This window comes from Spea bombifrons, chromosome 4, assembly GCF_027358695.1.
Source record: "Spea bombifrons isolate aSpeBom1 chromosome 4, aSpeBom1.2.pri, whole genome shotgun sequence".
NCBI classification, from domain to species: domain Eukaryota; kingdom Metazoa; phylum Chordata; class Amphibia; order Anura; family Pelobatidae; genus Spea; species Spea bombifrons.
This window is the reverse complement of record NC_071090.1, coordinates 23,694,942-23,718,515: the sequence shown is the minus strand read 5'-3', so window position 1 is coordinate 23,718,515 and position 23,574 is coordinate 23,694,942. Positions and strand designations below refer to the sequence as shown.

At 39.9% G+C, this 23,574-nt stretch overlaps 1 protein-coding gene across 1 annotated transcript in view; it reads left to right on the top strand.

Annotated features, from left to right (window-relative positions):
• The window catches only part of TENM2 (teneurin transmembrane protein 2), a 418,814-nt gene that overhangs the window by 256,534 nt on the left and 138,706 nt on the right, over nucleotides 1–23,574 (top strand). Inside the window, exon 7 of the mRNA XM_053463637.1 lies at nucleotides 13,794–14,002. Coding sequence (XP_053319612.1) covers nucleotides 13,794–14,002 — 209 coding nt within the window. The remainder of the gene's footprint in view (nucleotides 1–13,793; nucleotides 14,003–23,574) is intronic.

Here is a 23,574-nt window from a genome sequence, read left to right as displayed (position 1 = left end):
GAGGCAGGACCGACTAGGCCAGATTACCATAGGAGAAGTGCTTGAACCGGGCGGGAGCCCGGAAACATAGAAAGCCAAGGCTGCCAAATGGACTCGAACTTGGGAACAGTATCAGAGAGCTTGGCGGTGATCTTCTCCATTGAGATGAGATGCCAAATATTAGCCTGGATTTCGCCAAAGGTCGGTGGGACACCCTTCCACCTCCTGGCAATAGCTTGTTTGATCGCTGCGCAGATCCTATGTATAAGTTGCTGGTTTGGAGCGGACAAGGCGTCTCCCGGAACATCCATCAAAAGAAGCGCCACTTCAGGAGTCAAGCGGACATCGGTAGCCAACACCCTCGACAGCTGGAGCGAAAAGGAAGACCATATAGGTTGGACTACTCCACAAGCCCACCACGCATGAAAATAAGTGCCTCGTTCGCCGCAGCCTCTAAAGCAGCAATCGTCTGAACTTCCAACCATACGAGACAGTTGCACGGGAGAAGTGTACCATCTCGCAACGACTTTATAAGCCCGTTCCTTAACCAGCGTGTTGATCGTGAGTTTGTGCAAAGTCGTCGCCGCCGAGTCCCAGGCGTCGTCAGGGTAAGTAGAGAGCAGGTCAGCATGCCACAGGGAGCGATATAGAGGAGGAGAGGCGGAGGTAACAGAGACAAAGCTGGAGTAGAGCGCTGAAATCGATCCCTTAAGTCGTTTCCGAGCCATAAAGCGCCGTTCAAACACTGTAGGAGCCGACATCGTGCCTTTAGCCAGCAGGGAGCGGATAAAATGACGAATTTGCAGATAGCGAAATGTTTCCACAGTAGGAATATGCTTGGAGTCCTGGAGCGTGGCAAAAGAAAGCATCCGACCATCTCGCACAAGGTCCCCAAGAGAAATTAATCCCGCTTCCGACCACCAGTGGAACGTCAACCGGTGCATTCCCTCCGGGAAGAGGGGGTTGGACAACAGCGGCGTGAGAGGGGACAGAGGCCCCGCTAGGCGAAGACGGAATCTCCAGGTCCGCCAGAGACGGAGCGCTGCCAGCACAACCACCGATGTGGGAGGGCCAAGTGCCAGCGGGTTATCTTGCCACAGTATCTGATCGAGGGGCTGATTTGGTAAGTACGACCGCTCAATATCTACCCACGGGAGGGTGTTTGCAGGTAGCGACCAAGCCTCCAATTGCGACACACGAGACGCCACATAGTAGAGGAAGAAGTCCGGGACAGCTAGACCTCCAAGGTGTTTAGGCTTGTACATAGTGGACCTGTTGACACGCGCCCTCCTATTGGCCCAAACAAATTGAAAAACCGCAGATTGAAAGGCCCCAATTTCATCCTTCAGAACTGGAATGGGAAGCGCCCGAAACAGATATAAAAGCCGGGGTAATAAATTCATCTTGATGGCGTAGATGCGCCCTAGCCACGATATGTTGTACCGGGACCACACACGTAACTCCGCTCGCAGCGTTCTCAAGAGAGGCGGGTAATTGGCATGATACAACGTGTCAAAATCCTTGGTCAGACGGATGCCCAGGTAAGTGATGGAGGACGGCTGCCAGGCAAATTTAAAATTAGCCGCAATGAGCTGTTGAACAGAAGGCTCTAAATTGACATCCAGCGCCTCACATTTAGCGTCATTTATCGTGTACCCGGAGATGCGGGAAAAGTCCGTCAGAAGGCGAAAAAGGTTGGGGAGTGAAATCAGGGGATTCGTCAACGTGAGCAAAATGTCATCGGCAAACAAACTCAATTTATACTGCACTCCATGGACCACAATTCCTTGAACATCTGGACTGGCCCTAATCGCTGCCGCGAGAGGTTCCAGGCACAGGGCAAACAGGAGCGGAGACAAAGGGCAACCCTGACGCGTGCCATTTTTGATATTCAGGACTGAAGACTCACACCCCATCAGGGCCACCGTCGCCGTAGGAGAGCTGTAAAGTGCCCGGACTCCAGCCAGAAAGCTGCCTTGAAAGCCAAATCGATGCATCACCTCCCACATGTACGTCCAGTCAATTCTGTCGAAGGCCTTCTCAGCGTCCAACGCCAACAGCATAGATCCCTGAGTGGAGGCCTTGGCAGCCCCAAGCAAATCAATCGTGCGCCGAATATTGTCAGGGGCCTCTCTGCCTGGAATGAAACCAACCTGGTCTGGGTGGATGAGGGAGGAGATAACCGAACTTAAACGGGAGGAAAGCAATTTAGCGTAGAGTTTGATGTCCGAATTAATGAGGGAGATGGGGCGATAGCTCCCACACGCAGAGGGGTCTTTACCATCCTTGTGTATGACCACAATTTTAGCTCGCAACATTTCAGTCGTTGGGGGTTCACCGCTGAGGAAACGCTGAAAGAGTGCCAGCAGGCGAGGAGTAAGCAGGGACCGGAACTTTTTATAATATGAACCTGGTAGTCCATCGGGGCCCGGAGCCTTGGAGGACTTGAGAGTGGCGATCAACGCTTGGACTTCTGTCTCCGATATAGGAGCGTTAAGTATCTCAAGGTGAGCAGGCGAGAGACGCGGGAGCGCCACAGAGTCCAAGAAGCCGTGCAGAGGACGGTGATCTCGGAGATTGTGAGGAGCCTTGTTGCCATCATATAAGTCCTGATAAAAGGAGGCAAATTGATCAGCGATGTCGTTCGGGTGCACCCAACATTTCTTATGGGAATCAATAATCCTGGAAACGTTCTGAAGTTTCCGCTGAGCTCTCAGGCGTCTAGCTAACATGGCGTCAGGTTTGTTCGCTTTGTCAAAAAATTTTTGCTTGGTAAGATTCAGGGAATAGAGAACGTCTTGGCTCAACAGAAGGTTCAGCTCCCCCCTTGTCCGTATTATATCATGCAGTATCGAGTTATCAAGCAGCTGTTTGTGCCGGGCTTCCAGGGCTTCCAACTGAGACGTAAGGGACTCAACCTCAGCTTGCCGCAGTTTGCGGCGCCGTGCTTTAAGTTTGAGAAAGGAGCCTCTGATATAGGCTTTATGCGTCTGCCAGACTAAAAGAGGATCAACACCCGGGGTTTCATTAAAGCCGAAAAACTCCGACAAGTCCTTAGAGATCTCCGAGACCACCGACGGATCCGTCAGCAAAAACTCGTCAAGCCGCCACTGTCTTGCGCCTCTGTGACAATCTGTGAGCTGCAGAACACACTCCACCGCACCATGATCAGACCAAATGATAGGATGGATCCGCGCCTCATGAAGGGAACGAGCCATGTGTTGGCCAACAAAAATATAGTCTATCCTCGAATATGTCCGATGGGGGTGGGAAAAAAACGAATAATCAAGAGCTTTAGGATGTAGCAATCTCCAAACGTCAACCAGCGCCACTGTCTTGGCAAAGTCCTTAAGGCGACCAGAGTTTGGCGGGGCATGGGAAAGAGGAGAATCGCTCTTCCTGTCCAGATAGCCATCCCAGAGCGTGTTAAAGTCCCCACCAACAATGAGATTGTGTTTGCGGTACGGCAACAGGAGATCCGTGATGTGTGAATAGAAGTCAGCAGCCGCTGTAGAAGGAGCATAAACATTCAGAATGGCTGTAGGATTATTGTGAAGGAGCCCCAGGATCAGGATGTATCTGCCCCACTTGTCTCTGTGTACAGACTGCATTTGAAATCCCAGAGAGGAGCGAAAAAACACACTGACTCCATTTTTCTTTTGACTTGGATGCACGGCGTGAAAGTGGGATCCATAGGACTTGTCCCAGTATGCAGGTAAGTGAGCACTACGCAGGTGAGTTTCCTGAAGGAGCAAGATGTCCCCGTGTAGTTTACGGTAGTAACGCATCGCAGCTCTACGTTTCTGGGGCGAATTCAAACCGTTGACGTTTTGAGATATAACCCGAAGAGTACTAGCCATGGCAGCTGACAGCGAGGCACCGCTTGAGGAGGCTATAGAGGAGTGGAGAGATCACATCCAGTCGTGCCCTAGAAAAAAAGAAGAAGAAGAGAGAAAGAGAGAGAAAGCAGAGCAAAGAGAGGGTAGGGGGGGAAAGGGAAAAACAAGACATAGAGACATACACAGCGCACAACCAACATAAAAATGGAAGGTAAACTTTTATTAATAGAATATTAACTGCATAAAACATTTTTACAATGATCTTAAATATCATACTTTGAGGAGAAGTTTTAAAGCTCGTATTAAGAATTGGATGTTCTGTGACAGAAAGACCGGTATAGTAGTGGATGGGCGGTGTATACGTCCTACAATGGCTAATTTTGTTTGCCCTTACATGTAAAATTGAAGCCCCAGGGAAAGATAAGCACAATAAATAAATAAGATATAAGTGTGAGACTTATAAGTTGTGTTTTGGGTCCCTGGGGTGGAATATCCAGAAGAGCCGGGTGGGCTGATGCTCCAACAGCCTTATTAAATCCAGACCAGGATTTACAGGTGACTCTAACTACCGCTCACCTGGTCTAATTATGAGGGTTTAAAAAGACCAGCTTGGTGCAATTCTCTCTCCATTTTATCCCAGCCAAGAAAGCTGCTGGGCAAAAACCTTACTGGTTTTATTTTGTTTGGTTGGAGTGTTTTGTTGGGAGGTGGGGAAGCCACCCCAATGTAGAGAGAAAACCATGTGTTTAGTTAATGCTCAGATGATCAAGGATTTATTTTATTTATATTGTATTTTGGTTTTGCTGCTGATTTGAAGAAAATAAATACTTCAATTCTAGCCGGATCTGGAATTGGCTTTTATGTTACCCTAGAAGACAAGTGGTTCTTAACAACATATACATATATATATATATATATATATATATATATATATATATATATATATATATATACATATGCATATATATATATATATATATATATATATATATATATATATATATATATATAGCAACACTGTTAAGAAAGATATAATGAAAGTATAGCCCATTTGCTATAAAATCATTTGTAGGTAGTCAACCTTAATCCCACAACTTTCAAGTATATTGAGTTAGTATAAAATTGGAAAAAAGGCATTAAACAAAGGAGATTTTGCATATATACCTGTATGTCTATAGGGTAATGACGGGACTAAAGAGAAGCCAGTCTCCAATCCCAAAAGCCAGTAATTGCTGAGACTTCTCGAGATGAGCATATATTGTGACACCAGACCATAATTGCACATGTACACTGCAGGCAAAAAATAACTCGCTGGCATTTAGAAAAATGGTGAACATATTTTAAACTTTAATTTATATTGCTGCAATAATAGCAATTATGTTGCATGGCTGAGTTGTAACACGTAGACCTCTGCTTAATGCCGAAGTATTATCTGATCTAGAAAGACCGTCATTCTGCTCCTTTAAATTTGGATGTTACCATCCTCAATTTTGTGAATCAACAAAAAGCCAACAGCTGTGCCTCCTGTCTTAAGCTATTACAATAACTAACTGTCACCCTGGGTATTTTGATCACTTTGTGTATTTGTGCCTCTCAGACCAAAACGATGTATAAACAATCTGTGGTCTGCTCACACATTGTATTCAATTATGGCCGCTCAAGTGCCAACACAGTTAAAATAGAAACAGACTGAAAAGTACAAACAGATATGAGCCATGCATGCTCTACTAGCATACATGTAGTTCGGTGGGAAACTACATCCATATAAATAAGCAGGTTATTTAGCAATCTGAGTTAGGATTATATTAGAATAAAAGTAAGGCCCACTGTGTCATGAGCGCAGCATACTCCAAGCGTGTGCGTGACTTGGTTCTGGTGGCGAAGGTTTAAAAATAATTATCTGTCTGCCCTAGACCAGAAAAAAGTCAGGATAAACCAGGATAAAAAAGTCCTCTTAGTACCACTCACACTTAATTATAATGGTATAACTAATATCATAACGCTGCCATGACACGTTTAACATTACTGCGGGGACATGTGGGTCAGAAAAGCCTGCAGGACCCAATTGTCTACAATGTAAACTGTGTGTCTTGTCCCTTTTGAATACAATCCCTGAGCGCTGAGGTTTTTCTGTTTGTTGTTCTATGCATAATGCTGCACACTACTTGGAACGGTGCTGTTTGGAGCTATAGCTGAACAGGACTACATACTTTGTTTATACAGGTACATTTTGTACATACCATACAACTACAATTTTGGGTATAGGCAATATTAGCCCTGGCACTTTGAGGAAAAGGGTCGATAAATCACAAGCATGCAGCTGCATGCTATAGTTTTACTTTGTGCACCAATTGTTCTATTTAACTTTGGCGCTGACCTAGGCCTGACCTAGGGCAACACCCCCAAGTCCCCTTAACCTCCATGGTCAGAGTCTGCATTACAATTAAAGACTTCGAGCGGCTTTAAGAAACGGAGTGCAGAGAGGTGGCATCATATCCCAGCGCACTGTATCTTAATGGCGCACATTGCCTCTTAATTGAAGTCTATGGAGGCTGCGCTGAGCAAGCACAGCATCCATAACTTAAATAGGCGAGAGATTAAAGCTCCCCCTTGTAACTGGCCCATTGTGCGGCAGGACACCAGGGAGCTTTAATTGTTGTCCCCTGGACCTGCCGCCCTATTCCTGGGCATAGTCTGCCAAGGCCGGGACACACGTCCAATGATGCCTGTAGTCATTCCCACTATTTTACAGGATCCAATGCCTATGTTTAAGCATGTTCCCGCCAATTTTCACTCATACACAGTCCCTTTAGGAGCTACATCTTAATTTTCCATTTAGAATGTGATTTAGTTTTTGTGCCTTGGAGAACATATTCCTGGAGTACAATTAGAGTATATGTTACTTAGATGGATACAATTTACTTTAGTATTCCCCGAAGTTTGTATGGTACTACATAACCTGGCTACAGATAAGATAACAAAGTACCACATCGACTACTTATTCAAAGTCCATGAGTTCTATCTGTTTTGCTATTTATATAGAAAACTCTAAACATAAAGAAGTAATAGAAAAAACAATACAAAATAAAGAAACTGGAACAGAAGCCACTTTTAATTACACGTTTTCTTTTTTTAATCCTTTTTGGGGTTTTTTTGTGATAAATTTTGCAGTATATAGCAATCCAAATTGTTTTGATACTGTCAATGCCTTCTTCTTTTTGCCAAATTTTCCTTGCCATTTTGTTATCTCTCATGAATTAATAAAACTAGCACAATTATGAAAAAAACAATAGCCTATTTTGTCTCATAAGTGGCTCAAAATATTTCTATTCTGGTATTTAATCATAAAGAATTAAGAGCAATTTACTTATATACTTAGATATTCACAGGGGAAAATGTACACCTATAATTATTTTCACTAGGATTATTTTAACTAAATAGCTTCATTATTATCTGTTTTTAGAGAATGTTAAACACAGACACCAGATATTGCATTCATAAATACAAATATAGTGTAAGGAAAAAGCAATATCTCTTTGGGTTAATGCACCACATTGCGTAGTAAGTATATTTGGTTTTTCAATTATTGGTATTCATTTTCAAAAGTATCATTAGAATATAAGTGTAATGCACATAATCATTCTTTATAATATCCTCTAAGGTTCTCTTTGTTTGTGGTGTTTATTTGCTAAAGCATGCTGTGTCTTGTATGATTTTTTGCAAAGAAATCAAAAATGTAAATAGATCCGTAATTAGTACCCAGTTTCATTTGTCGTAAATCTGTTGTTTTCTATAAAGTCATTATGGTTTGGGAATTTGGGGTATTCATCTTAGCTATTGCCTGTTGTATGCCCCTATTAAAAATTGGGTGCAAAACTTTGAAAAAATAATGTTTGGTTGTGTGCCTGCTTGCATACATCATTTGTTCATATGTTATATATAATTTCACCTGAAAAGTTACAAAGGCTGGTTGACCAAATATCCCCCTATCCCCCCGAGTTAGACTTTAAACAGGGTAGGAAGTCAGCAAATAGTATTTGGGAATGGGCAGAAAGAAGATGGTAGTGGGTACCACTTCCTTATCTAGAGATTGCACCAACCACTATATTGGGTACACCTTGCTAGTAATGGATTGGACCCCCTTTTGCCTTTTTACAAGGCAATACTTTCTACAAGGTACTGGAAACATTCCTCAGAGATTTTGGTCCATATGACATCATGCAGTTGCTGCAGATTTGTCATCTGCCGATCCATGATGCAAATCTCCTCTTCCACCAGATCCCAAAGGTGCTCTGTTGGATTAAGATCTGGTGACTGTGGATGCCATTGGAGTAAAGTGAACTCGTTTTCATTTTCAAGAAACCAGTTTGAGATGATGTGAGGTTTGTGAAATGGGGCATTATCCTGCTGGAATTATCCATCAGAAGATGGGTAAACTGTAGTCATAAAGGGATGGACATGGTCAGCAACAATACTCAGGTACACTGTAGTGATTAAACAATGCTCAATTGGTACTAAGGGGCCCAAAGTGTGCCAAGAAAATGTCCCCCACACCATTACACCACCACCACCAGCAGCCTGAACTGTTGATACAAGGTAGGATGGATCCATGCTTTCATGTTGTTTACACCAAAGGCTGACCCTGCCATCAGACCAGGCAATGTTCTTCCAGTCTATCATTGTCCAATTTTGGTGAGCCTGTGCGAATTGTAGCATCAGTTTCCTGTTCTTAGCTGACAGGAGCGGCAACTGGGGTGGTCTTCTGCTGCTGTAGCCCATCTGGTTCAAGGTTCGACGTGTTGTGCGTTTAGAGATGATATTCTGCATACCTTAGTTGTAACGAGTGGTTATATGAGTTACTGTTGCCTTTCTGTCATCTTGACAAGGCATTTTTGTCCATACAACTGGCCCCTTTTTCAGACCATTCCACTACCATGGTTTCTGTGTACTGAAAAATCCATTGCATATTTTCTTAGGACTGTGACTCTGGTACCTGGCAAATTGATTGGGGCCACCTGTGACCTATTAAGGGCTTTAAAGACCAGGCTAAGCCTAGAGCCTGGAGGAGTGGTTTATGAGCAGAGCAGGCAAAATATGCTGACAGACTGCCTTAAAGACATTTGCATTTATTTACATTGGTAAGCAGACAAACAAAGTGTAGGAAGACATACTACAGTGTGTAGCGGGTGCTGAGCAAGGACTTATTTTTATTTGTTTATTTTGTTTATGTAGCCCTGCCAAGAAGTATACTAATATAACAGGCATCTGACAATTAATCCAGGTGTGGTTCTGAGTCCTTCCTACCCTAGAAGACTGTGCAGTTATAACAATATTCCAGACACCATCTCCAGCTTGTCAATATATATACCAGTATATATATATACATGTCATCCGGTGCCAATTTTATTTATTACAAATAACTTCTAAAATTAATGAAGATCATTATCATATTTTAATGTATCCCTGATATAAATTAATTCTCAGCCTTCCAATGCAATCCAGCCTTCTAGATCTCGGTCTGTCTAGTAGATGTTTTAATGCTTCTAATCAGAGTTCAATAAAAGTTATGTTTAAATTATTTACATACCTTATAAGTGACAGTATATTTATGTTATCTTAACAAATAAGACTTGACCCTGTGTAATTGTATGTGGTTGTGGTGTATTATATAAGTTTTTTAATTGCCAAAAATCTAAAAACTCAAAGTAGGTGAATTTCTTTGGAATAATGTCAGTTTTCCAGTAACAGGTCTGCATCAAGACCTGTATATGTTGCATGGGTAAGCAACATGCAGTGCCCTCTGTAGCTGCTGGTCTGCAGATATTGTATGTAGATATATGGAATGAGAATTATACCCTTAATCAATATTAACATTAGGTCACATCAGGTTACAGGCAAGTATCGTCCCTACTTACTCTGAAGCATCTCAAAATATGTGCCTATGTTGGCTATTGTCGATACAGGGAAAGCTTCTTCTTCAAATACACTGTATTGTGCACATAATAAGGTATACAGACATGAGGGAATAGACAAAGAAAATGCAGTCTCATAGCATATGTCAGCTTCTGTCAATCACAAGCCTTTAAATCATGTTTAGGTCAATCAATAGGACATTAGGTTCAGCAGATTAATGAGACCCTGGTCACTATTGCCAAGAGAGACAGAGTATAAAGGGTTTGAGCTATAGGAATTTTCACATTTTGGTTTCTTCTAACACATTTTCCTAGAAAACATTTTTTGCATGTTGTTCTTACAATATATATTATTTTATTATATCATAATTTTAACCTGGGTAAGATGACATGGGGTGAAGCCAAACCCCAGACTTGGCTCAAATCTAAGGAACGTAACAGATAATGAGTGATCTGGGTGTTAGAATATATACAAAACCCAAAGTAACACCAAATAAGTTTTAAATACATAGCGTATAAAATAAACCTTAAAGCTCCAGCAGCAAACTGCAATGGGAAATTTCGTAGTCCTCAACAAACCAATATAACTTGCTACTACTTGGTGAGAGACATGTAGTTAAAATGGTGAAATATGCAAGAAACAGCAAGTAGGCAGTTGTGGTCACCTTTATGTCTGTGCTCCAGAGATCTGAAACACTCCGTGAAATGATGTTTGTGCGCTTCAAATAAGCTTTTTCAACAACTGCCGTTCAGTATCTGTTAGATATTTGTGAAAAGATTTTTAATAGGAAAAACATCTGTAAAGGTATTAGAATATTAAATATTGAATATTACAAGCAGGTGATCCAGAACAATGTTAGGATTCTACAGATTTTTTTAATATTTCAATACCCTGATGAAGCCTTAAAAAGAGCTTTTTATTTTGCCCTTCTTCATTATTTACTAGACTTGTCAAGTTTAAAAAGAAAGCTGTACAAATGTAACAAGCAAGGCCAGATTGAGGATCTTTTGGCCCTGGACCATCTCTGGATTTCCTGCCTTTAGCAAACTCTTTTTTTCTCCCTTTTTTTTGTCTGCTTTCTGTATTTCCGGACACACAGTGTCAGCGAGGGAGAATGATTGCAGCACGTTGCAGGACTCGATCAGATTGTCTCTTTGTGATATAGGTGAATCGTATGGACCTGTGTCAGGTACTGGAGCAATTGCTGCAGGACCCCTTGGAGCAGCAGGTCCCTGCTCAATGCACCCTGGTAACAATCAAAATCAAACGGCGTTTGTTCCATGCATCCGTACGACTGCCACAAAGTATATAACATAAACCTTTTTATCCAAGAAAGACTATCCACTTATCCATAAAAAAACATTTTAAATAATGGTAATTTTACTGAAAAAGCAGTGCTCGGTCATCTAAGTACATGTATTGCTATCTTTCTTTTCATCTTTGGTCATTAAATATGAATGATATCAAAAGAATATATAAAAAAAAAAAACATGCTTAGTACTTTATATTAAAACTCATTTATTTTCATTTTTGAATGCAAAGCATGGAACATTACTTTGACTTAATTATCGAGATGACAGAGAAAATCACTGGTAAAAACAATAATGAACCATTTTTCTTGTACATCACATTCTCCGATGCAGACATGATATGCTTAATCTTTATATACAGTTACTTCACTAATTGTGATGTGGGTTTGACTGTAATGACAAATCAAAATGAAGAGGATTTGCATTTGAACCAAAAGCAGTCACAGTGCCGTAAACAAAATAGTTGACATGAACTCAAATTAGATGGCAAAATGAGGTGGAGAGAGCAGTGACAGAAATAAAAATATCATACAGACATATGCAAACTAAACATAATCAGTGTGATGCAATTTATACATCAGCAATTAGCCGACTCACTATTAACATATAGTTTGGGCAATTGCATTGCAGTGTTTTAAGATAAGAATGTACGCATCAAGAAGCGTTGTTTTAACCCTTAACAGGAAACAATCCGAAATGCTTTTTGATACTCATTTGTGCATTGATGTCCAGTTTAGACCTTCATTTTTACAGCAAGAGGATCTTAGAAGCAAATATTTTAGATTATTTTTCAAAAATACCCCATGGGGAAGTGATGTATCCAGGCCTAGGTGGTCGGCTGTCCCCCTGCTACTTACGCTATGGAGGTTGTGTTGGCTCAGCACAGCCTCCATAGACTACATTAAAAGGCATGCAGCATTTTTAGGATGATGTCATATCCTAGTATCAGTAACAGCACACTAGGTGCTTCCATATTCTGCTCCTAAATCAGCAAGACCATTTCTAAGATCAAAGACTCTAAAGGAGAAAATAACGTAGGTTCAGCAGGTGCATCGACTCTCTTCTGCCATTAAGTCCCATGTTTGATAAATATACTATTAATTCCAGCAGTTACAATGTGCTTTTCAGGAACATTAACTGAGTCTACAGTCTTCTATGTAGACTTGGGGAATACTTGTAATTTTAACCACTGAAAACTGCAGTTCAGTTAGTGTCACGGCCATTTCCCTATTAATCTGACAAAGCTGTTTGTTGCCTTAATCAGTTTTCCATTGGGAAGAATTACTGAATGACAATTAAGTGTAAAACAAAAATGCAGCTCTAGAATTATACACATTTTTTGGTAAATAGAAACTTGCCCTTGATATTGAGATCCCAACAACTTGTTGCTCTGCCCATGATTTTTATTATATTCTACATGCAAACGATAAGAGCTGAAAAATGTTAGTGTTGTAGCCTTATTTTACCACTTTATTTAAAAGCCAAAAGACATCCTAATGTCCATACCTGGGAACTGCTTGAGGTTAGCATCTTCCATCACCGTAAGGTGAGCTGTGTTTGTTCTTGTCCAGTCTCTTCCCAGGCTCTGCCTATTCCCTTCTACTTCCCATCACCATTACTGGGACAACCCATGCCCCCTGATCTTGGCCATGACCCCAGTTGACGAGGCTCCACTCCAGTCAGCCTACCAACCAACCAACCCTGGGAAGTTTCCCAGTATGCTAATGTCTGGATTACACTAGTCCGATTACCTCTGAGATTAATAAAAAGAGGAAACATCTACTACTACAATGAATTTTGTTGCACGTGTAACATTTCCAAAATGTTAATTTGGAATTTTAAAGATTAAATCCAATTGGATTTGTTAATTAATATATTAAGGTATATTAAGGTATTTAAATATAATTCTTTTAGTGAGTTTGAGGGCAAGGCATTGTCCTTTCTTGACTGATCTTTTTTTTATTACTTAATCTTTATTTGAAAATTTAGTGAAAATGACAAGCCCTACTTGAGAAAAACTATGCCATTAATATTTGTTGTAAATTTCACACTTTAGAAGGGAAAAATAGCAGTCATATTATGGTAGTATAGTCACATTTTTAATTTCAGCTCTTTGCATTGTTTTTCCCCTTGCAAATTACTATTTAAAACTCGTGTCAGGAGATATTATTTGTAGCTTGACAAATATTCAGGGGTAATGGGAGAAGCTCAGCGGGTGGATATGGAAATCAGACCTAGGAATATATACCATTAAAGTGAATGTAGTGTGTGGGATGTGGTTAACAGATACTGCACTTTTCTTTTATGCATTCTGCAATATATTTCAGTCTATGTAAAATATGATCTCTGTAAATAAAAATGAATGGAAAATCATTTATTAAAATGCCCGTATTTTAAAAATAGTACAAAATATAGTGCATTTTTCAGAGAATTTTTTTTCACTAATTGAACTTTAAATTTAACAAACAAAGCTCCGATTTTACAAATACTTTGTTGCCAGGAAACTTTGATGTGTTTACCGAAGGAAGGTTTTGATCAGAACATATACATTTAATGGCAACCCATTCAACCTTTCTTTTTTGGAGGTAATAAGTCAAGATTAAAGTAGATCTAATGCAGTTCAAGATTCCTCAAGGACTCGCTTCTAGGAAATCACCCATCCAGCTATTTCTAATACAGACGGTTTTGTTCCTTTAATCATGCAGTACAGAAAAATAAACATTCCATATGTTTTTTGATTCTCTTGTTACAGGACCATGGCCCGCGGTCAGAAATAGCAGCATAGACAACGGGGAAGTGGAAATTGGACGCAGGATCACCCAGGAGGTGCCAGCAGGAGTGTTTTGGAGGTCTCACATCCATGTCATTCAACCACAGTTCCTAAAATTTAATATCTCATTGGGAAAGGATGCACTTTTTGGAGTCTATATAAGGAAGGGCCTTCCACCATCTCATGCCCAGGTATGTATTGAAAATGTACAAAAGTGGATTTGTGCTGCTGCTTATGTGTACCAACCAGTTAAATGCCACATAAGGTGAAACAAATCTCTAGACTGGTCACTTAGCATTAAACTTTACTTTAAAATAAATACACTACAATTAATACTATCACTTAAATAACAATTTGTCATGAGCTATAAAATCAGAGGCAGCTCATTTTATGTACAGTACACCGAATAAGGTCCGGGTCTTTTGGTGTTCGGTATACTTATTAATAGCTGGCGGTGATAAGATACAGTAGATCAAGAGACAAGAATGGCATACTGTTCCCTATGTGTTCTCTCATTTAATCATCTCATCTGATTTGTTGATCACTAAAGCCCTCCCGCAAAGCACTTTACTTTGTCTTTTCACATCAATAGGGAACACCTTCAGTTTTCTCAGGAGGACCTTCTCACCTTCTTAACTGTCTAAGCTAATCTCTTTTGAACGTGATATTTTCTTATTGTAGTCTATATCAACTGGCAACTTTTGCTCCGTGTTTAAGTAACTGACACTGAAATAAAGGGTTTTTTTGCTTCAATCCAGATGCTTCACCATCTGAGCCAGTAGGCTACCAGTTCCCTCAGGCAATGACTTCTCTGTTAAGCAGTTAAGAGTCCTGTATTTCATGAATATGTAATAGTATTAATGTAAAATTAAAACACCTTGGATGCAGTAATTGAGCCAGGAATATAAAAGAAAAGTGAAAGGCAATGGTCTTTATAAAAACCTAGCAAAAGCAGGAGAAACCGGCATTATACAAAACAAAGCAAAATTACCTTTTTATCCAGGTGCAAAATCACTTCTGGGCTGGGACCCAGAGCAATCTTCCTCTAGAGGGGCCCTAGTGCAACCCCACCCTTAGCTCAGAGATACCTGCTCCAGAGCCCCCATCATCCTGAGTTTTGTAGTGCAATGGAGGTCTGTGAAAGAGAAGACACTAACTTCTTTAAGGTCTATGTGCCACCTGATATCGGGCTCTGAGATAAAATGTCATATCTCATCACTCTGCAACCTCTGTAACTTCATGCAGACCTCCACCACCATACCCAAGGTTCAGCTGCTAAAGGGCTGGGACCATAGCCACTGCCACTTAAGCCTAGTACAGTGTATGAGGGAGCTACTGACACAAGGGGGCCTGAAGTGTTTATCAAAAGCCTATTTTGTGATTCATAGGGCAGTATGTGTACAACATTTTCAACAAAAATATTTATTTAATTGACGTTTTTCAGTTGAAAATGGACATACCTGCTGCTCTGGATAGAGCTCCATTCAATCCAGTTAACTCCATATAACACCTTAATTAATTATGTCAACAGAAATTGTCCCTCATATGTTTTAGGCAGCTCGGTAATAAATAAAAAACCAAGCAAAAGCTCCCCGTCCATAAGCAGCCTCTGTCTTGTCATTTGTAGTGCACTAAAACTGCCCCCGTTCTTGACTGTTTCAATAGAGTAATGTTTTAAAATGAAGTTTGGTAGTAATATGATGGCCACATTATACTTTCTGTCATTAGGCACAGGAATGGGTCTTGGGCTAATTTTAACAAAAGTTTGAAGTTTAGATGTCAGCATTACATTCATGTGTATCTTTCCATAATTTGTATATTACAAATATGTGAGTTAAAATTGGATGGCATTCCAAAGGTCTTTTTAAGTGGTTCAATGGCAAAATAATTACGAATGAAACCACCTTTGCTGTCTCTTGAAGATGCATGAGCCAGTATTTATACACAAAACAAATGGGCAAAGCATTGTGTGAGCAAGGTGATGAATATTTTTGGTCTTTAAAGAACTCACTGGTGATGTGTGTGAAATTCTATTCATGCAACTGCTGCTTTATTGTCAGCATTCCCATATTCTTAATTATTTACAATGTGTCCCACTTTGTCCTAAAAACTTTTACAGTGGCTTCTTTTAGTTTTTATTATAGTGCGGTATTATCAACTTCTGTTGGCATAGATTTATTGTGTTTTATATATCTTCAAAACCTCATGACCTTAAACAGTCAACAGAGAACTTCTGGAATGTCAGAACTCTGTAGGTCAGTACTAATATCACATTCCACCATATTCAATCAATAGATGAGTGTGGCATTTATCAGCTATTTTGGTTTGACCATTTTGAGCCTCCATGAACTTCACTGTGCTCTAGGAGGCTTAAGATAAGCGTGCACTAGAATGCGCTTAACTTTTGATCCATGCGTGGTCACCCTCAAGATCTCCTCACAAATCAAAATTGAGAACTCAAAAAAGGGCAAAAACATGAAGTTTTTGCTTCAGTTTGCAGTTACTCTTCGATTAGACCTACTGCTGAGCTTGCCCTGCCAACTGAGGTAAAATCGACAGCGCGCGTTGGGAAGGCAATGAGAGCTGCCAAACCCAGCTGAGCAGAACAGCGTGTAGCCTGCAAGAAATGTCAGCTTTTATTGCTTCTGTCTTCCGTGTCGACCCTCTTCAAGGAAATATCTAAAGCCAAGCTATATAGAAGTATTCTTAACTCTTTATCCTTTAACGCCAATATGAGAACTTTAAGTATTATGGACTTCTATGATACAAAAAAAATATATGTTTGGAAAAAATGAAAAAACGCTAAGAAATTAAGGTAATAGTGAAAATTATAAATGTATGTCAGTATTAAAAAGTAAGATCTTTAAGATCCCTTAAAAAATAATGTAAACTGTATTTAAATCTCTTCTATAAAAAAAATAAAGAATACAGTTGGAAGAATATTATCTTCACTTTGGAATAGCCATGTTTAGGTGGAATTATAGAAAATAGGTGTTTATATCAAAGTGCTGTTTAAACTGCTAAAATCTACAGTATAGGAATTTTAAACCGGGCTGGTCCAAGTGGTTTTAGCACTCTTGAGAAACTCCATGCTCTTGAATGTTATCTTTGAGAGAACTTCATGGTTATGCGAGCTTACAAGCTTTGAATTCTATGCACTAGGAAATTTCCTTTTTGCCTATATAGTAGTCTCAGCCTTGATTTTAAAGTATACTATATGGACAAAATTATTGGGAAACCAGACCATTACACTAACAGGGACTTTGATGACATTGCATTCTAAATATATAGACATTAATATGTAGTTTGCATCTATAGCAGCTTCCACTCTTCTGGGAAGGCTTTCCATAAGATTTTGGAGTGTTTCTGTGGAAATGTTTGCTCATTCATTCAGTAGAGCATTTGTGAGCTCAGATGTTGGACGAAAAGGTCTGGCTCGTAATCTCAGTTCCGGTTCATCCCAAAAGAGTTTGATTGGGCTTGAGGTCGGAGCTCTGTGCAGGCCAGTCAAGTTCTTCTGCACCAAACTCATCCAACTATGTCTTTATGGAGTTGCTTTGTTCGCTGGGGCATAGTGACGCTGGAGTAATAACTGTTCCCACAAAGTTGGAAGCATAGCATTGTGCAAAATGTCTTGGCATGCTGAAGCATTAAGATTTCCCATTACTGCAAGAATGTATTTGGTGATGTGAGGCTTGCATGTAGCTCCTTGGGCATGGAAACCCATTCCATGAAGCTCCCGCCGCACAGTTTTTATGCTAATATTGATGCCATTGGAAGTTTGGAACTCTTCCGCTATGGAATCAGCAGAGCGTTGGTGGTTTTTGCAGTCAATGCAATTCAGCTTCCGCTTTTGAATAATACCACTTACAGTTGACTGTAGAATATCACTGAATTTGCTTGAATGCACTGAGCTCTTTAGAACGACCCAAAAACTTTTTTAAATGCAGACTGGCGTGGTCCTTTTTTTTTACACTAGTACTAGTGATAGTTTATTTAAAAAATATATTTTTTGTTTATTACACTTATAGAATAAAAGCCCAAGAAACTGTCCATATTGTAATACTTTCTATTCAAAATTCCAACTGCAGCCGCTCTAGAGAAAATTAATTGTCTTTTTTTAAACCCACAGCTAGATGCCCATTACTCATGTGTATGAAAATGTTGGTTGGCAATAAAATAATTGAGTTAATCGCTGTTTTAAAGCAGCTTCAAAAATATGCAGCACCACAGCTTATTTCAAATTAGATGTTTGCAACTTAATGTTCCCTAATGTTCATTTTCTCTCTACAGTGCAGTACATTGATAAAGTCATTCATAAAAATAAAAATAAAATACAATACAGATGATTTTCTGTTTCCTAGAGCAGTGTTTGAAACGTTTTCATACCCTCAGTAAACATTTTTACTAACAAGTATCCTTAACATTATTGTTAAATGTATTTATATACAAGCATACAATTGACTTGTGCAAGCAAGTGTATGGGTCAGAAAAACGGTTTTAATACAATTTTCAGTGTTTGTGACATCACCAGCAAATTAATCATTCCTGATTATACTACTTATTTTGCTTATGGTGCCATGGGTGACCACCTGCCTAATGTTGTAAAGGTCCCCCTTTCGGCACCATAACAGCCCTGACCTGTCAAAGCATTGACTCCACTAGACCTCTGAAGGTGTGCTGTGGTATCTGTCACCAAGACCTTAGCAGCTGATCCTTTAAATCCTGTAAGTTTCAAGGTGGGGCTTCCATGGATGCATCCTAGAGCCATGTGTTCTCCAGGTAAGCGACCCACATGCACCCACCCATCCATGTGATATAAAAGAAACGTGATTCATCAGACCAGGCCACCTTCTTCTATTGCTCTGTGGTCCAGTCCTTATGTTCAAGTGCCCATTGTAGGTGCTTTCGGCACTGGACAGGGGTCAGCATGGTCATCCTGACTGGTCTGCAGCTACGCAGCCCCATACACAACAAAATGCGATGCACTGTGTGTTCTGACACCTTTCTATCAGTACCAGAGTTAACTATTTCAGCAATTAGAGCTACAGTAGCTTATCTGTTGGATTTGACCAAAAGTCACTCAGATCCTTATGCGTGCCTGTTTTTCCTGCTTCTAACACATCAACATTGAGGATGAAATGTTCACTTGCCGCCTAAAATATCCCATCCACTGACATGATAACAAGATTACCATTATCATTTCAGCTGTTAGTGGTCATAATGTTATTGGTGTATGTTCTTATTAGTATTTTAGCATGTCTAAAATACTGTGCATATATAAAATACTGTGCATATCATCCAACAGCTGTGTAGGCTCATAGAATGTCCATTTAAGCAACACTTTGTAGTTTACCGTAATGGGGGATTCTACAACCTCTGGCACCAAGCCACATAAATAAAATGATGATCAGGCAGAAAAGAGAAGAACGTCAGGAAGTCTGCTGTCTCCTAAATGTCTACGTTTCCACAGCTTTCTGGTAGTCAAATGGTTAAGCTGACTATAAATATGTTTGCGTCAAAAGCCAACAATTTCCACTTCACATTTTCCATACCATATGGTGTACTTGCACAGACAGCAAAATGTGGTGAAGCCTAATCAGTAGACCTCGACTTGTACCGATTTCGTGGGCCACTGCTCATTACACGCTGAGAATGATCAACATGCTTTGCATAGATTATTTTAACTACTAATTATTTTTTTTTATGTAATCTTCTTGACAAGCGCTTAGTGAAACAGTAATTTCACTAGACAGGCAGTGTCAGTCTTGAATTGCTATACAAACATTTTTATATGAAGCCTGTAATATACCACTGTGATTGTCAAAACATCAAGCCTGTTATTTGTCAGAGTATCCCTTATTCTAAACTGAAGTGAAAAAGCAGCGTTGTTCCTTTTTATGTTGGCCGAACGGTAATCCCCCAAGGTTACCAGCACAAGAAAGTAGTGTTGCTTGCATGTGGTTCTTTTTTAGAGTTTTACTAACAGGGAATGGAAATCGGAGAGATATTTAATGCACCATAAATCGACTGTTAGCAGTTATGATTCAAGCGCAGCAAATTTTGTAAACACGTAAGGATATTATAGATAGGAGTGCTTTAAAAAATGTTCGGCAAGTGCATGATAGGCACAATGCCTTAAATCGTTCTTGCAACATATATGTTTAAGTTGACTTTATACACCTCACTCCTCAGTTGATGTTAATATGGCGGTCAATTTGTTTCTTTTGACCAAAAACCGCAATCACAAGTTACATGACTGCCTAGACCTTTTAGCATCCAGATATCACTAGAATACTTTTACTCTTCCCTAATAACACACCAGATGGGAACTTGTGGGCAAGGCTTTGGCCACAGCTTTATTGAACACATATCCAACCCACAGACCAACATTAAGACATTAGCCACCTGCCAGCTGATGGCTGGTTTGGAACACCAGACAGTTACACCAAAAGAATACACCAAGAGCTCCAAATCAGTGTGCCATAAGCCCCTAGTGGCTCGGTCTCTCCCAATTTCTGCACTTGCAGATACCATATAGTCTTCTTAGGCGCTGGCAAGGGGACCACAAACCACAGCTGTGACTAAACATGATATCAATCTGTATTCTTCACCTATAAATTGAGTAATTAACCACTGCCAGCTGACAGACAAGTTAGCATGTCAGGCAGGTACACCCATCATATTCACCAAAAGCTTTAAACCCGTTGCATTGGCTTCCACTGGCTTGGTCTCTCCCAATACCAGTTTGTCTTCTTAGCAATCTATTCCAGACGGGGGGATGGAAACGTTCAAGATCTTCTCCCTGTCTGATCCTGGTTGAAAAGGAAGTAAGGAAGTGTCACCTCAGCTTATATACCTGCTTGATACAAAGTTGTAAACACGGCCAATGAAAAAGAAGGACACAAAGAATTTCTGCATAGGCCAGCATCATAACCCCTTTCCTTATTGGTCAAGGGGCCCTATTATAACTTAACAGCATAGAAACAGATATAGATTTTGACTGAATGTTTAAACCTCGTTTCCTGGATTTTCTTGTTGACCTGAACATTTGCTCAGGACACTCTAATACTTCACAGCCTTGCTCTATACCCAACACTATAGCAATAAGTGCTAAGCTGTCCTAAAGTAATAAAAATAAAAATCTGTGTATTAACTGCAGTATTATTACAATCAGGGCCTTCTCATATAATCTATTTTCCCCATTTTAATTCAGCCAAACTTATTTTTGCCTTTCTTTGCTCCTTGTTGAAAAACCAAATGACTATTGTACATTTTAGAAACGTGTTTGATTGAAATGAAATCTTTCTAAACATATTTCATACTTTATGCAATTTGTTTATTGGATTTTGCAGCCGATTTTACTTTAATATGACATACCTTCCCAAGCGAATAAATTGTCAATTAAATTTAATAATCTGGTCAACTTAATTTTATATTTTAATAAATGCAGACCCATAAATATAGAAAGGGCCAGATTTGTTAAAAGGAAAATATATAATCACCTGTCAAACTTGCCTGATAAAATTACTTGAAATCGCTTGAAATCCAAGACTGCAAATCTCCTGGTTTGCACCCAATTTACTAAACGGTGACACATGGTTTAACTAGGTGCTTCTCAACTGTCATTTGACCTAAAGAGGTGATGTAGCTATGGTAACAGGCAAATAGGGGGGGGGGGTTGATAAGTTCATGCATGCATATATGAAAACATTTAACCCTTAACATATTAAACTATGCATGTTTGATATCTACAACACATATACATAATGTATAATAGCTAATAAAATATTATTTATACAGTATATTTATATGTGTTTGTGTGTGTGTTATATGTATGTATAGCTATACTTTAGCAATTTACTCATAGAAACATAGGGTTTGACAGCAGAAAAGTTTGTTCTGTTCTAAAAACCTCAAGCCTTGCTCTTGTTTTATATCCAGGATAGTCGTTCGCCTATTTGAATGAAGTGAATTAATTCCTTCTTGCTGTAAGGGTGTTCAACTTATCTAACAGTGAAATAAAAATTCCTTATATTACATAATTATATTTCACAATTTTTGATAGAGAACGCTAAAAAAACCTAAAACTGCAGGTCTAACAAGTGATTCTGTCTGCGTGGAAGAAGATTCAACTAGACAACCTAATTATATGTCCCACTTTTCCACATAGAAAGGAGGGTAAAGATGTCGAACTCTGGTGTTTAGGAGATGGGATACATGTCTATGATGGCACAAATATATTAGTAGAGGAGATACATTGATACTATGTTATATCTAGATTGTAAGCTCCTCACCTGTTCTTTCTGTAAGTCATATTGTTATGTTTTACACTACTTGTTATGTCCTGTCTACCCATTGTACAGCGCTACGGAATTTGATGGCGCTATATAAATAATAATAATTATGAACAGACAAGCAGATGTAGCGGAGGCCCATTGGAGACTGCACCCACACCTCTACTACTAAACTGGACACTGCTCTTATAGTTATACTTATGCATATTCTTGCCAGGTGGGGCATTGGTGTGGTCAAACACTGCTCTCCTGCCCAGAGAAAAAAGACATGACCCAGAGACTTGGAAAAGCAGAACTTCATCTGTTTATATGTTTATATGCTATTTTTATTACGTGGATAATGTTAGAAGTCTGGATACACAGGAGATCATGTCTACCACTGCATATTGTGACCTAAATTGTAAATTTTATATCTGACTCAACTGAGCAGTCTATGAATAGTGGCTCTCTGGATCAGACCAAAGAAATGATTGATAGTTTCCCTATATTAATGCAACCTCTGCTGTTGTGGAATTATGATAGTGCATGCTGTGCTTCTCTACTTTGTGCAACTGAATGACAGCGTGAAAAATAATAATAGCGCAACCATCATTTCAAAGTTACAGTTGAGCAATCACATAGACAACAAAACAGCCCCTCACTCCTGCAACCCTGACAATGCTTGTGGTTTCATTAGTGTATTATAAGGTATAAGGTGTCATAGTTGCTTCAAGTCCAGGCATATTAACCTTTCAGGTGCAATACAGGAATAAAGTGGAATGGATTACTTTAATCAAAGATCTTGAGCACTCTGCATATATACCTGTGTATATAATTTTGTTTTGCATATTGTGGCTGAACTCCCTTTTCCTCTGGATAGTCGAAATCACTTTTTTCGCAATAAAGAACAAAAAAAACCTCAACCTCAATCTACAAAGATGGAACCACCAGGACCCTTACATGGGTCCTGGTGGTTCCACGGAGACCAGGTGGCCCTTCACAAGGACGGGGTAACTTCGTATAGGAACGGAAGCCTTTCTGGCCACTCTTGCACTTCAACAAAAAGGTATAACCATGGGGACAGCCTCTCCCCTGTTTTTCCAATTGGGGAAGAGTGTCTGGCCAAAAGCTCTGCCCTTTTGCGGAAGTGCACCAGGAGCAGAGGTGTACTTCTGGGGAACCTAGTGGGGTCACGTAATGCGAGGCTGCTCACAGCCAGAGTGAAAGCTGTAGATTGGAGGTGATGGATGAGTGTGTGAGTTACCAGGGTTAGTGTGTGAGCATAGATGTGTGTGTCTGTGTGTGTGCTTTGAAGAAGTTTAAGTGTCAATGTCGTGAAGCTGGTGCTGGCTACATCAGCATCCATGACTGGAGTTTGAAATCTGAACATCCACCTTCATACTCTTGCACTTTGAATTAAGTATGGACTTCGGATCACACTTCTTCTCAAATGTGTGACCCAATTTATAAATATACTGTATTACTTG